Source organism: Dermacentor variabilis, chromosome 1 (assembly GCF_050947875.1).
Source record: "Dermacentor variabilis isolate Ectoservices chromosome 1, ASM5094787v1, whole genome shotgun sequence".
Classification (NCBI taxonomy): Eukaryota; Metazoa; Arthropoda; class Arachnida; order Ixodida; family Ixodidae; genus Dermacentor; species Dermacentor variabilis.
In genome coordinates, this window is record NC_134568.1 from 256708695 (window position 1) to 256722272 (window position 13578).

At 39.2% G+C, this 13578-nt stretch overlaps 1 protein-coding gene across 10 annotated transcripts in view; it reads right to left on the reverse strand.

Moving 5' to 3' along the window:
- The window catches only part of LOC142562150 (uncharacterized), a 60265-nt gene that overhangs the window by 45123 nt on the left and 1564 nt on the right, over nucleotides 1-13578 (reverse strand). For 2 of the 10 annotated variants that reach the window (XR_012823875.1, XR_012823872.1), the window contains exons 2-4: nucleotides 11159-11446; nucleotides 8807-8891; nucleotides 973-1049 (exon numbers count right to left, since the gene is read on the reverse strand). The exons of 1 other annotated variant lie outside the window; for it this stretch is intronic. Coding sequence is in view for 2 of the 9 variants with exons in the window: in XM_075673501.1 (XP_075529616.1) it covers nucleotides 973-1074 (102 nt within the window). In the remaining 7 variants the exon portion in view is untranslated. Of the gene's footprint in view, nucleotides 1-972; nucleotides 3857-8806; nucleotides 8892-11158; nucleotides 11447-13578 lie in introns of those variants that run through there. 7 more of the 10 variants (XR_012823873.1, XR_012823870.1, XR_012823879.1 and 4 more) reach the window with 5 other exon arrangements.

Here is a 13578-nt window from a genome sequence, read left to right on the forward strand (position 1 = left end):
ACCCTTTTGCCACACAACGATAATCGTCATCTGCTTGTCCGCATTTCCTTTCTTTAACGCGGCGAGCCCGGTACTTTCCAGTAACGAACGGCATGCGCGTTATCATTCCCGACAGGAAAGTAACAGGCAATGCTATCATGCTGATAACGCGTGTGCCGTTCGTTACTGTAAACGCCGCCAGAAGTGGGGAGCAATTCCGTGTGTCTTGAATGACGCTTGTACAGTTATCAGTCAAACCGCCTAATGTTGCCACTTCTCTGTTGTGCTTATGTGGGCTTTTTTTCTAACCTTCACGGTGGGTGCAGCATGTCTAGAGCCGCAGCGTCCTGCGCTCTATGCGGTTGCACGGGACTGGCGGCCACGCATCGTTACACAACCTCCCAAATAACAATAAGAGTCAGTTTTGGCACTTGGTAGAGCAGTAAACGAGGGATCCAAAAGAAATGTGGTTGTTCCGCAAATATATATTTCTCTATAATTCTTCTAGAGGTAATTCAAAAAACGAAACTATAGTCGGATGCAACTTAAGTATGCAGCGAAGCCCCGCCCACGGCCTTATAACCGCCAGCCACTGTTCCTCTGCGAGGCTGCAAATAATTCATACTTCAAACTTTTCCTGTTAGGCAAATAAGGCGGTAACCACAAAAATAATATTATTAGCGCATAATTTTATACATTTTCCCTCGCCTATTAAAGTATAATAGGCGAGTATAAGTACAAATCTATCGTCCTCTACTGCGTCACAAACTACGTGCCCACTAAAACCAAGCGGCCGCCAAAAAATAATCCCTGGATAACCCAAGAAGTAATTCAGGCAAAGCGCCGTCTGAAAAGACTGCGTAGAACAATAAAAATTAAAGGAGGAGACGAATCCAGGGTGACGAAACTTCCTAATGCCATCGCGGAATTCAAGCTTGCAGCCAAATGAGCAAAAAAATATTATTTCAATGTAAAGTTACCGAGCTTTCTTACTAATAATCCCGGAAGGTTCTGGAGGCACTTTCGCACCAATGATGGAGAAGCGTCCCACTTAAGCCCAGAGGAAGAAACTGCGAAAGCCAACGCATATAACATTTTTTTTCAATCAGTATTTACTACAGACAATAACATTATTCCCCCCATTCTAACGAGACAGGGCGTAAGCATTGGCGAATTACACATTACGGACGCTGGCATACTTAATCTTCTGCTTAATCTTGACCCTAAAAAAGGCAGCAGTCCTGACAACATACCTAACGACTTTCTGAAAAGGTATGCGGAATGGTGCAGTAGATACCTCGGCATAATTTTTCGTAAATCACTCACGACTTCACAGCTACCGAACGACTGGAAAATTGCAAAGATAATACCTATCCATAAATCAGGCGACACAACAGAAATTTCAAATTTTAGACCCATTTCATTAACTAGTACATCCTGTAAGCTTCTAGAGCACATAATCTTAAAGCACATAACGGTTTTTCTAGAGAGCATTGGCTTCTTGTCTCCCTACCAACATGGTTTTCGCAGTGGTTTATCAACAATAACCCAACTAACAGAACGAATCCACGATCTTGCATATACTATCAATCACCGCGGCCAGACTGACATGATTTTACTTGATCCATCTAAGGCATTTGATTGTGTATGCCATAACAAATTAATCGCTAAAGTTGAAAGTGTTGTTGGGAAAGGGCTCCTTTCAGCCTGGATAAGAATTTCTAGCCAATCGTTCACAATTTGTAACCTACGAAAAAATGCCACCTAACACTGTCACCGTTACTTCCAAAGTTCCCCAAGGCTCAGTTCTTGGGCCTTACTCTTCTTAATAATCTATATTAATGACATCACAGCTAACATTGGTTGTAATATAAAACTGTTCGCTGACGACTGCGTTATCTATAGTGAAATCACTAATTATAACGATAACATCGCACTTAATACATCCCTCAACACTCTAGCTATTTGGTGCTCTAATTGGCAGATGTCAATTAACGTAAAAAAGTCTGTGGTCATGACCGTAACAAGGAAAACAAGACCATCTAACTTTACATGTGAGATTAACGGCATACCACTAACTAAAGTTGAACAACATAAATACCTGGGAGTTACATTAACCTCAGACCTCAGATGGGATACACATTTCGAATATCACGGCAGGAGCATTACGCAAACTATTCTTCCTCAAAAGAAGCCTTGAGCTCTCTACAACATCAACGAAGCTACTGGCCTACACAATGTTCGTTAGGCCGGCTCTCGAATATGCAAATACAGTCTGGTTTCCTCATACAACAACTAACATAACAAAATTAGAGGCAGTACAAAGAAAGGCTATAAGGTTCATTCACAACAAATATATACGCACTGACTCACCGACTAATCTTCTAATGCAGTCTGGATTGCAAATGCTATCTACCAGGGCAAAACACGCTCGCCTGAAGTTCTTGTTTCAGCTTCTAAAAAATAACTATAAGATAGATGTGTCCAGGTACATTTCATTTTCTGAGGCTCGAAAAACACGTAACAAACATGCGCACACTTTAACAGAATACACATGCAACAATGACACGTTTAAGTATTCATTCTTCCCCCTTACAATTGCTGAATGGAACTGACTTGATCCTGCTATAACCGCCATCGAATCGTCCGAATTTACTTCACAAGTGGAAGCTGCAGTGCGTAAATTAAACAATTTATCATCGCACGTGTCACCGTCAGAAATTTCGCATTGTGTTGCTTTCGACTTCCCACTTTTCTTTTTCCATTTTTGTTTGATTGTCGTTATGTGGACATATGGTACACTGTGTTCCCAAAATAAATTTTCATTACTGTACTACTGCTAAGATAATTGTTATAACTGCCATTTCCTGCTGATTGCTTGCCTAGATTGTTCTTTCTTTTTCCATTTGTGTCTTCTCGCTCTCAAAGTCTATGCTTTGAAGCGTATCCCTTCACACAACTTTAAAATTTCTTCACGCGTTAAGTGTTATCTTTCAGTTCGCTCCTATTTTATGTATAAACTAGTTAATTACGTGTTCTTAACTGCCAGAATTATGTTAATTAACTGTCATGTGAAAACTTGCATTTTTGTTTCTAAACTCAGCTTCTTTCTTATATTACCATCCTCGGGCAATTGTTTTCTTTTTTCTTCCTTTTTTCAATTAACTGTTCTGCCTAAATGCGTATTCATATACATGTCTACTGTATCGCCCAACTGCCACGCTCTCAAATGAGAGTAGCAGTATTGTAAATAAAATAAATAAATAAAATAATGGCGAAAGTCGAATTCTTTATTCAACTGAAAATTATAAAATGCTTGCTTTGCTGCAACTATTTGTTTTCAAGTTTCAGTGCCGTTGGCAGTGAAGTTTCATGAGTAAAACGGGTTCAGCAGTGAAATGAACTGTTCCGCAGACTTTTGAAGAGTGAAATGCTCAGACTCCATACACTTTGTCCATGTCTGTTGCACACCTCATTGCTTCTGCCGATAAAAGGCTCTTCAAGAACAGCAGACTCTCCGGATCTATCAAGTACGACGCATTGTTGAAAAGGCCACATGACGATGATTTTGTTTGCTTTTGTGATTGGCTGGCTAAGTAACACAACCCCGCGCGGTTCATGTGCCATGGTTGCTATGTATTCTACTATAGAAATCTTTAATTTACATTTTCACTTGTTTACTTGTTCTTGGCAGTGTTCTTCCTGCGGTTCTTTCCAGTGTGAGTCCATTTGATGGGGTTCCTTGTTTGCCATGTAAAGGAGAGGTGCATCTCACAGGCCTACCTGTGAGATGCACCTTATTTCATTTCTCTTTTCGGGTTTATGTGTCTTTATGGTGAATGGTCGGCATTATTCATATTTGTATAATAAAGGTACCCTTCCCCTAATTTGCATAGGAAGGAGACTTATGGTTGCCCCCTCCCCCCCCCCAAAAAAAAGTTACTGCATACGCGCCTGCTCTGTTGCCATTGATGAAATGACACAGAGGAATGCATAGAGCAAACTTTAGAGTCTGAAGGCTCGCATCGATGTCACTGGTTGTCCTTTCCCATTGTGCACCATTAAAAGCACTCATTGGGGTTAAAACAATGTTTGACTAGTTGCTAACATATTTCATAGTTTCCTTCCAGTGCAGACCCTCACTCCAGGATGCTGCAGGTCACACTGAACATTAATTTCGAAGTTTCAGTGCACTTCCTGAACCGCTCCCACTGCCAGATCCATCCACAGTAATTTTGGGTAGTTATTCCCGTAAAATTTCCGGGTTCCTTGCCTGGGCACTCAACCTCAGTACACTGTAGCTACTAGTATAGGTGAGAAAATTATGCTGTATAAACAGAATGAAAGGCAATTTCCTAAACATGCAAAAGCATGCAAGTTCCTTTAACGCGCAAAGAGCATGGATAGCAGGCATATTTCTAATTTAGTGTGTTCACTGGGTGAAAGCTTACATTTACATATATGGAAGCATAGAACAAATGTTTCAAAGCATTAATTACATCCTTGAGCTTAATAATTAACATTAAAAAATTCTGTATAATTTGGGCAATTTAATCTTACACATAAAACCAATTCATTCAGTTTTGCAGACACTAAGTGGGCTCACAAGTTTTACTGTGCCTTTTGGAAGGATGACACAGGAACATAATTTCTGCTGCAAAATGTTTTCCAGTAAAACATCCAATTGGGAAGAAAAGCATTCTAAAAACAATACAGGGTTTTCAACTTACTTATCCCAAATGAATTATGCAGTAATTTTTTACCAGTGTCTTTTATAGTTCTTTCAACAAAGAAATTATTGCCATGTGATGCTTTGTGCACTACACACAAAATTCAGTGAATGACAATGTCATTCATGCTTAAAATAAAAAAACACTGCTTCCCAAGTGTTGCTAGCGGCTACTTCCTAATATAGGTTATAGGCACTCAAAGTTCAAAATTCTCAAGTGGAAATGAGAGTGAAGAAAGGCAAATAAGGAGGTTAAAGTGAAAACACTGTATTAGGCACACCTGCAACTAATAGAGAACAAAACTCAACTAACAACTCCATGGAGGTAATAGCAGAAGTGACAAAGTATGGAAAAAAATAAACGAAGCACTAAATCGGTCAGTCGATACACAAACAGATACGTTGAACATTGATTGCACTTTTGTAGGTGGTACAGAACTTGCAGACTGTTTTAACAATTTTTTTGTTAAAGTAGGATGCATAGATCACGACATTCAAGATACAATGCATGCCGCTTCATTAAGAGAATGTTTATTCCTAAAGATTACTAGCATCCCTGAGGTGATTACAACATTTTCATCCTTGAAAAATAGCCATAGTCGAGACGTAGATGATTTAGAAATTAGGCCAATTAAGTACGTCATAGACTTACTTGCACCTGCAGTAATGCACATTTTTTATATTTTCTTGTCAACCGGAGTTTTCCCGCGTAATATGCAGGTAGCGAGAGTAATAGTTCACAAAGGAGGTGACAAAAATAATATGGGCAATTATTGGCCAGTATCTATACTTCCTGTGCTATCAAAGGGACTCAAAAAAATTTTTAACTTTTGTATTAATAAATTTTCGCAAAAACATAGCCTGCTAACCGACTGTCAACATAAGAAAAATCGGTCTATGGAAACTGCTTTAAGTATACAGAAGGAGCTTATTCTAGAGAACACTGACAAAAAATTTCTGACTTTAGGGTTATACTTAGACTTCAGCAAAGCCTTTGATAGGGTCAACCAGAAATTGCTGCTGATAAAGCTGGAAAAATATGGCTTCCGAGGAATAACACTTGAACTTATCTGATCTTATTTAGAAAGCCGACATCAGTTTGCTGAAATTAATGAGAACAGATCGCAGATAAAATCTTTGACAGCGAGTGTGCCCCAAGGTAGCATTCTTGGCCCGATACTTTTCCTGTATTACATTAATGATATTGTACAAGTGAGCTATATGTGTAAATTTGTCACGTATGCAGATGATTGCTCTGTTTTCTTTACAGGTAAAGATTTAAAAGAAATAACGCCTATAGCAAGCTCCGTTTGTTATGGACTTCGAGCATGGTCTAAGGCAAACGGCCTCATCCTCAATGAAACCAAAACAAAGTGCGTTATTTTTCATGCTCTGGGAAGTTCTACTACATTGCCAGATAATATTGTGTGGGGTCTGTATAAAATTAACCTTACGTCATCCATAAAAACCCTAGGCATAATACTCGCTAAGCATATGTCCTGGAATGAACAAGTTAGTCATGTTTGCTCAAAGGTACGAAAAGTTGTTGGTGTGTTAAATTGCAATTGAAGTGCATTACATTTTCAAGTTAAGTGTCTCATTTATCATGCTCTTCTCCATTCACACCTCAGTTACTGTTCACTTATATGGGGTAACACTACAGCGCAAAATATTAAAATGCTGGAAATACTTCAAAAGAAAGCAATTCGGGCGATAGCGAACGTTTCTTTTTTCGAGCATACGCAAGAGCTTTTCCAACAAAACAGAATAATCAGAGCCCGTGACATATATAAATTCAAAACATTACTAAGCTATAGAAATGCTATGCTGGGAAAACTTGATTCATTCCTAGCCCCGGCAACTCTACAACAAAATAGAAGTGCATATTCAATCGTCACCAGGCACCATGGCAGATCCCTTTCTCACATACTAATTATGGCTGCCAATGCCTTAAACATACACTACCGTCCCTACTCAACTATTTTAACCAACAACATGTTGATGTGTTATCTCTAAACAAAACTAAAATATTGGATTTGTTCTTATAGATGTGTATTGTTAACTGCTCCAACAGTTCCGCAGAACTTATCATATATTCTCATTTTGTTTATACATTCACACTTGTAACTACTATTCCTAGAATCCGGGTTTCCGCTGCAATGATTGTGCCCGAACCACGTGGCAGGGTTTCGTGTTGTAAACTGGATGCTGCAAAGGGCATCTTTGCGTTTGTTAAAATTCAAGGATGTGATGACGCCCTGGGCTACGTTGCCGTGATGTCTGTCGCGAAAGCAGCAGCCTATATGCAGATTTTCTTTTTTTATGTTTTTTAACATAGATGCACATATATATTTGCAAGTATGTAAAATAATTTCTGAAAAAAAGAATGTTTCCTGATGGTAACTTAACTTGTGTTTATTGTAAACTTCTGTGAAATTTGTTATATTTATATATGTATGTGTGTATATGTATATATATGTATACATATACTGCTTTTGCATTCTTATTTATTTATTTATTTATTTTACAATACTGCAGGCCATCGTCGGGCCCATGCAGGGGTGGTTACAACATGGAATACAGTACAAAAAAAGAATAAAGTGAAACTAGTGTATCCAAAACAAAGAGCATTAGCACACACAAAAAAGAACACACTCAATAAATATATACACTGTTTAAATGAGCCGTCCGGGAAGCAGGAGAAACAGCGTTTACCATAAGAATGCATCTACAGAGGCTGCATATGAAATACAGGTAATATCACCATTCGAATTCCAGATTCTCAATACTGTCAATAATTGCGTTGGCAGATGGGCAATTTACGGCTCTAGAGGGTAGTATGTTCCAATGGGAAATGGCGTGTGGGAATAAAGAGTACTTGTGAGTGTTATTATGGCTGGGATGGTGTCGTATTGATTTATTATGGTTGGTTCGGGCAGAAAGTCTGAATGGCGCTTGAATGTATGTTGCTTGTGGTATTCGATAGGAGCCGTGATAAAGTAAGTATAGAAATTTTAATCTGGAAATCATTCTATGTTGAGCCAGTGATTTAATGTTAGCCTTGACGCGCAGGTTCGTAATGCTCGTTTGACGTGAATATTGTGAATATATAAATCTCAATGCTAAGTTCTGTATGCGTTCTAGTTTCTCGGTTAAATACTTCTGGTGCGGGGCCCAAATAATGTCAGCATACTCTAAAGAGGGTCTAATGAGGGTTATGTATGCATTTAATTTAACACTAGGAGGTGTGTTTCCAAGTTTTCTTCTCAATAAATGTAGTTTACCTAGGGCCTTGTCATATATGTTATTTATATGAGTTTCCCAATTTAATTTCGTTGTAAGAGTGACCTCGAGATATGTGACCTCCTCGTATTTTCTTAGTGATATATTGTTTATTGTGTATGTAAACTGAAGCACATTTTTCTTGTGAGTGAAGGAGATACTGGTAGTTTTTGATGCATTCAGTTTCATCCCCCAAATGTTGCACCAATTTTGTACAGCAGCTAACGAATCATCTAGTTTTACCTGATCATCTCTGGTATTCACTGTTGCGTACACTACGCAATCATCGACGAATAGGCGGCTGAACGCATGAACGAATATCATTGATGTAGATCAGAAATAGGAGGGGCGCAAGAACCGAGCCTTGTGGAACACCAGAAAAAACGTTGACGTAATCAGACGTAATATCATTCACAGCTACGCATTGCTTTCTGTTTTCGAGATAGTTCTTGATCCATGATACTGTTTTCTCGTGTACACCAATGGCAATTAGTTTAGTAATAAGATCTGGATGAGGAACAACATCAAAGGCCTTTGAAAAATCTAAGAAAATGACATCTATTTGGCTTCTGTTATTTATTGTGGTAGCTACATCATGGGTTAACTCAGCTGAGTAATAGTACTTAGACCTGAACGGAATCCATGTTGCCGGCTGTATAGTAGGTTATTATTCTCTAAGTGCAATATTATGGCCTTATAAATAATATGTTCGAACAAAAAAAAAAACTGGATGCACATGTTACTGGATGCACATGTTACTGGATGCACATGTTTACTGGATGCACATGTTAATGAAACAGATCTATAGTTACTTACGTCGAGTTTAGAGCCAGATTTGTGCACAGGTATTACTTTGGCCCTTCGCCAGTCGTCAGGTATCACTGAAGTTTCCAAAGATCGCCTGTAAATTACGTATAAGTATTTTGACGTCCAAACTGCATGTTTTTGCAAAAATGCATCTGATATAAGATCAAGGCCACAGGGTTTCTTTACATCCAGTTTTTGTAAGAGTCAAAGAATTCCTTGTTGGTCGATATCTATTTCAGGCATTGGATTCTTGAAATGATAATGTAGTTCTGTTAAATACAGATAGAAAAAATTCATTAAATTTGCTTGCTATGACGTCAGGCTGAACAAACGTCTCGTTTGAAACAGTAATCTGCGATACGGTGTGCCACTCCCTCGATGGGTAGCACCAGGATTTTTGTGGTTTATTCGTCATGTAAGAAGGCAGAGTAACAGTGAAAAAACGCTCCTTGGCCATATGTTTATCTTATATTGTAATAAGCGTACAAGATCTTGAAGGTCACATGTGGTTTTCTTTCTGCGCTTCCTTTTAATTTTTCGTTTTAAATGTATTATTTCGCGCGATACCCAAGGATGTTCTCTGTTCACTCTTTTCTTTCTGGAGGGAATGTAGTTTTCTTCACAAAAGTGTACAATATGCTTAAAACGTAACCATAATTCATTTACGTCATGAAGTAATGAAACCTGCAGAAAGCAGGCGTTTAAATATTCTGAGATAGCATTGTCATCCACTCTTGAGTAATCCCTGATAACAGTAATCGATGGCTTAACGCGTTCACAGTTTCCTAAAATCGGACAGGAGAATACAATAGTTTTATGGTCCGAAATGCTATTTTCAACATTTAATGTGTTATTTTGAAATGGACTGCTTACGAACATCAGATCAAGCACAGAACATGACGGACCAGCTATTCTAGTCGGTTCGGAAACTAGCTGGTCTAGAGAGAAGGTAAATGACATGAACAATAGTGATTCAGCACTTTTGCGTCGGAGCTGTTGTGCGAAAGATTAGACCAATTGATTCCTGGTAAATTGAAATCACCCGTGATAATAATATTGAAACGTGAATAAGTGTGTTGTGCAATGTAATCATGCATAACGTCTAGGTATTCAGGGGGCGCATTCGGAGGTCGGTATACGCCACCCAGAAATATGCTTTTTCCATTAAATGTAAGGTTACACCATACGCTTTCATGGTCAGGTATGCTGTTTAAAACTGTGAATTTTATGTTAGATTTAATTGCGACAGCTACACCTCCCCCCCCCCGCGATTCTCTGTCTTTCCGTATGAGCTGATAAGAAGGTGGAAACACTTCGGAATCCTGGACGCTTTCCTGAAGCCAGGTTTCCATGATGACCATGATGGGCTGCAACTATGCTTTCAAGTAGGCTTGACTTATTGACTACGCTGCGCGCATTCAGTGATAACACTCTGATAGATTTCATACGTTGTTGTCACGTGCCATCGCAAGCTGCTGGGCCAGCGTGTGCAGAAGTTTTCGGTTTAGATAGTTCAATTCTTCTGACCTCACACTCATTCCATATAAAGGTGTTGCCATTTATTTTTAGTTTATCAAATGACAGAGATACCTTTGCCCCTTTCGCCTTGTCACTTACTGCAGAACACCATAATTTAGCACGTGTGTCGCATACCTTCTTTGAGAAATCCTCGGATATTGAAATCCGGGTGTTTTTCACCTTGAAGCCGCTTGATAATATTTTGTTTTTCTCAGCGAAGTTGAATAGCCTGATAATAACGGGGCGTGTCCTTTGGCTTTGCTTTGTACCAATTCTGTGAACTCGTTCTATTGAGTTAATTTCTATTCCTAGGGTCTTCTTAAGTATACCGTGCACTTCTTCTTCAAGTGTTTTAACATCTTCATCAGAGCTCTCTCTTAATCCATAAATTACTAGGTTATTCCGCCTACTTCTATTTTCTAAATCATCGACCTTCGATGCCAGAAATTCTACTTGCATCATGGTAGATTTACAAGATTCCTCGCAGTGTACTATCCTGTCTTCGCATTCTTTCCATAATCCCCTTTCATTCTCAATAACTGTCATTATTTCTTGCAAATCTGCAACTATTGTCTCCACATGCTTGATATTTGAAGACAGTTGTTTCAGTGTTTTGTTCGTTTCCTTTTGTTCTCTTAGAATGTGTTTCATTAGTTCCCGCTACGAACATTTATCTGAATCAGAGTAAGGGCCTGGATTTTGTTCGTCTCCGGATGTTAGTAACATTAAGCGGACAACATTAAAACAACCCCGCAAAATAGCAACACAGTATTGTGGACTTGGGAGCACCGTTAATGTTACGCCGTTGTCTCTAACTGAAGAGACTAAATGCTGGTCACTAACCTGTGCGATCAGAAAAAATTTGATCAGCATCCGTGCTCGTTAGGTGCTTCCAAGTCCACTGAAGGGAACGTCGAAAAGGCTGCTGCTTTTATCCGGGTGCCACGATGTCTCCGTCGACGTCACCGTGTTGGTCAGGTGGTCCCACTGCAGTGCACGTGGTACAGCTTCCTGCGACTTGTTTTGTCCGATGAAGCCAGCAGGGCAGACAGCCGGAGGTAGCAGTAGATAGGCCTGATGCAGTGCATGCTCAGACCCTGCGTCGACGAATCCGGTCCTCGGTCCGGCCATCTGTGCGATCAGAAAAAATTTGATCAGCATCCGTACTCGTTTGGTGCTTCCAAGTCCACTATGATATATGCAACTGAGTCTCTGTTAAATAATAATATGCAAGATAACAGATTATAATTGTATACTGGGAGTCATTTGACACAACTGTATTACAACTAGTTTCCATGTAATAACATGAAAATTTCTATATGTATTTGTGTTTAAAAAACTCTTATATCCACACTTTCTGCGTAATTGTATTGCTACACCAGCCGCTTCCGTGCCTGTCTGGGAGACCGGAACCTTGTCAAGCCGAAGAGATTTCGGCTTTTTTCCCGGCTCTCCCTTTTTCACCTTGTATCCAGTGGTAAAAATAAAAATCATCATGATGATGATGTAGCAGAATATGACCACAGAACTGAAATGCCATTGTACTGAATTTTGTTAAACTGAAAGGCATTTGCATTGGGTTGAATGGGGTTTCGATGGGGGATACAAAAAAAGTTCGTACAGCTGAATAATTTGCTTAAGTGACGTTCAAGTGGTAGTTTACTGTATATTGGTTTTCTTGGATAAAAGATTTAGTTGGAAACAGTGCCTTGTATGTCCTCATTTTTTCTCAAACATTGCTCTATGAACAAGAGGCGCAAAAAGACGCCTTTCTATTTTGTCTTTTCCGACCTAACTGGCATTTGGCGAATACCTCTTGCGTGCGGGAGAAAGTAAGGAGGGGGGGGGGGTATATTGGAAAAAATTTGGCAGTGTCTGGCTCCTCCTGGGGTGGTGTTAGAGGTGCGTATGAACCACTGCTTAGATAAATCGAACTCGGTACCTTTTTCTCAGTACAAACATTCGTGAATGTTAACTTCTTATTCTAGCAGTTTAAAAATGTCTGGACAGGCCCTATATCACAATGTCCCAAGCCTCCTATTTTTTTTATTTAAAAGGACTTGAAAGCATTCGAACTTCAACGTTAATCAAAAGAATGTTACAACTTTCAATAGCAAGGGATTGCTATTATCAAGACTCCACAAAATGATGCAAGAAGGGCTGTTCTGCCATGAACAATTTTCAATATTGTAATTCTGAGAAGCGGTTATTAAGTTTTGAGGAGAAAGTTTGTTGAATGTATGTTCCAGCTTGTAAACCACGCACAAACTATTTGAGGGCGGTAAGAAGATTCTCTATTGTTTAATATCAAGAGTTGACAAACAGCCACAGTTCAGCAATGTCATGTGTTTTCTCATTTTGAAGAGCAAAAATTATTTCAACATATTTGAGCTATCAACACTACAATAGTAATGACGCTAGCCATTAATCAAGTGGGGGACCAAGATTACAACTTTTTTTTCAGGGTGGGGGGCTCAGCCCCCCCCCCTGAAAATCTCCGGAGGGGGCTCGGGCCCCGGAGGCCCCCACATAGTCACCATCTATACTGCTATGTTAACATGGATGGTATTATATGTGCATTTCTCAAGTGAATAAATTAAACAAAGTACACGTAGTTCATTTTCATGGGAAGCAACATTGAAGCAATCAATTTTGCGTCTTTCCATTTTAAGGTGAAAGCCTTAGATGCCTATGCTTTAAGGTCTCATTGTGAGGTACAGAAAATATCATGTGACCCAAGGAAGGCCAGAAGCGAACGAAAACATGTCCAGCCATGTATAAGACATGATTAATAATTATCAGAGTTATCACTATGTGGTACCTGTTTCCAAGTTCCTGTGATGATGTCAAAGGTTATTTCAGATACACCGCTTCATCACTATCATTATATACCGTTCTTTCATATGTGAATGCATAGCTTGTAGAAGACAGGTAGGTAGAACCATAATGCAGAATGGACCATTTGTTAAAGAATTGGTTTTCTTCAAATGACGATCCATCTATAAGATTTTTATAATGAGTGGGACATTGCACCAAACTGGTAGCCCATGACGGTGAGGTGCTCATTGTTACCAACCTTCTAGTGAAAAAAATATACTTTCGAAGAACTCCCAAGAAAAGAAATGTATAGATATATATAGAGTGAAATGCACATTATTGCAGGGACCTGAACTTTAATCAAAGTGGTGACAATAGTGGTCAAAGTTTTCTTATTATTTGTACTAATGCAATGTGAAGATGGGGATCACGATCCTGGCAACGAA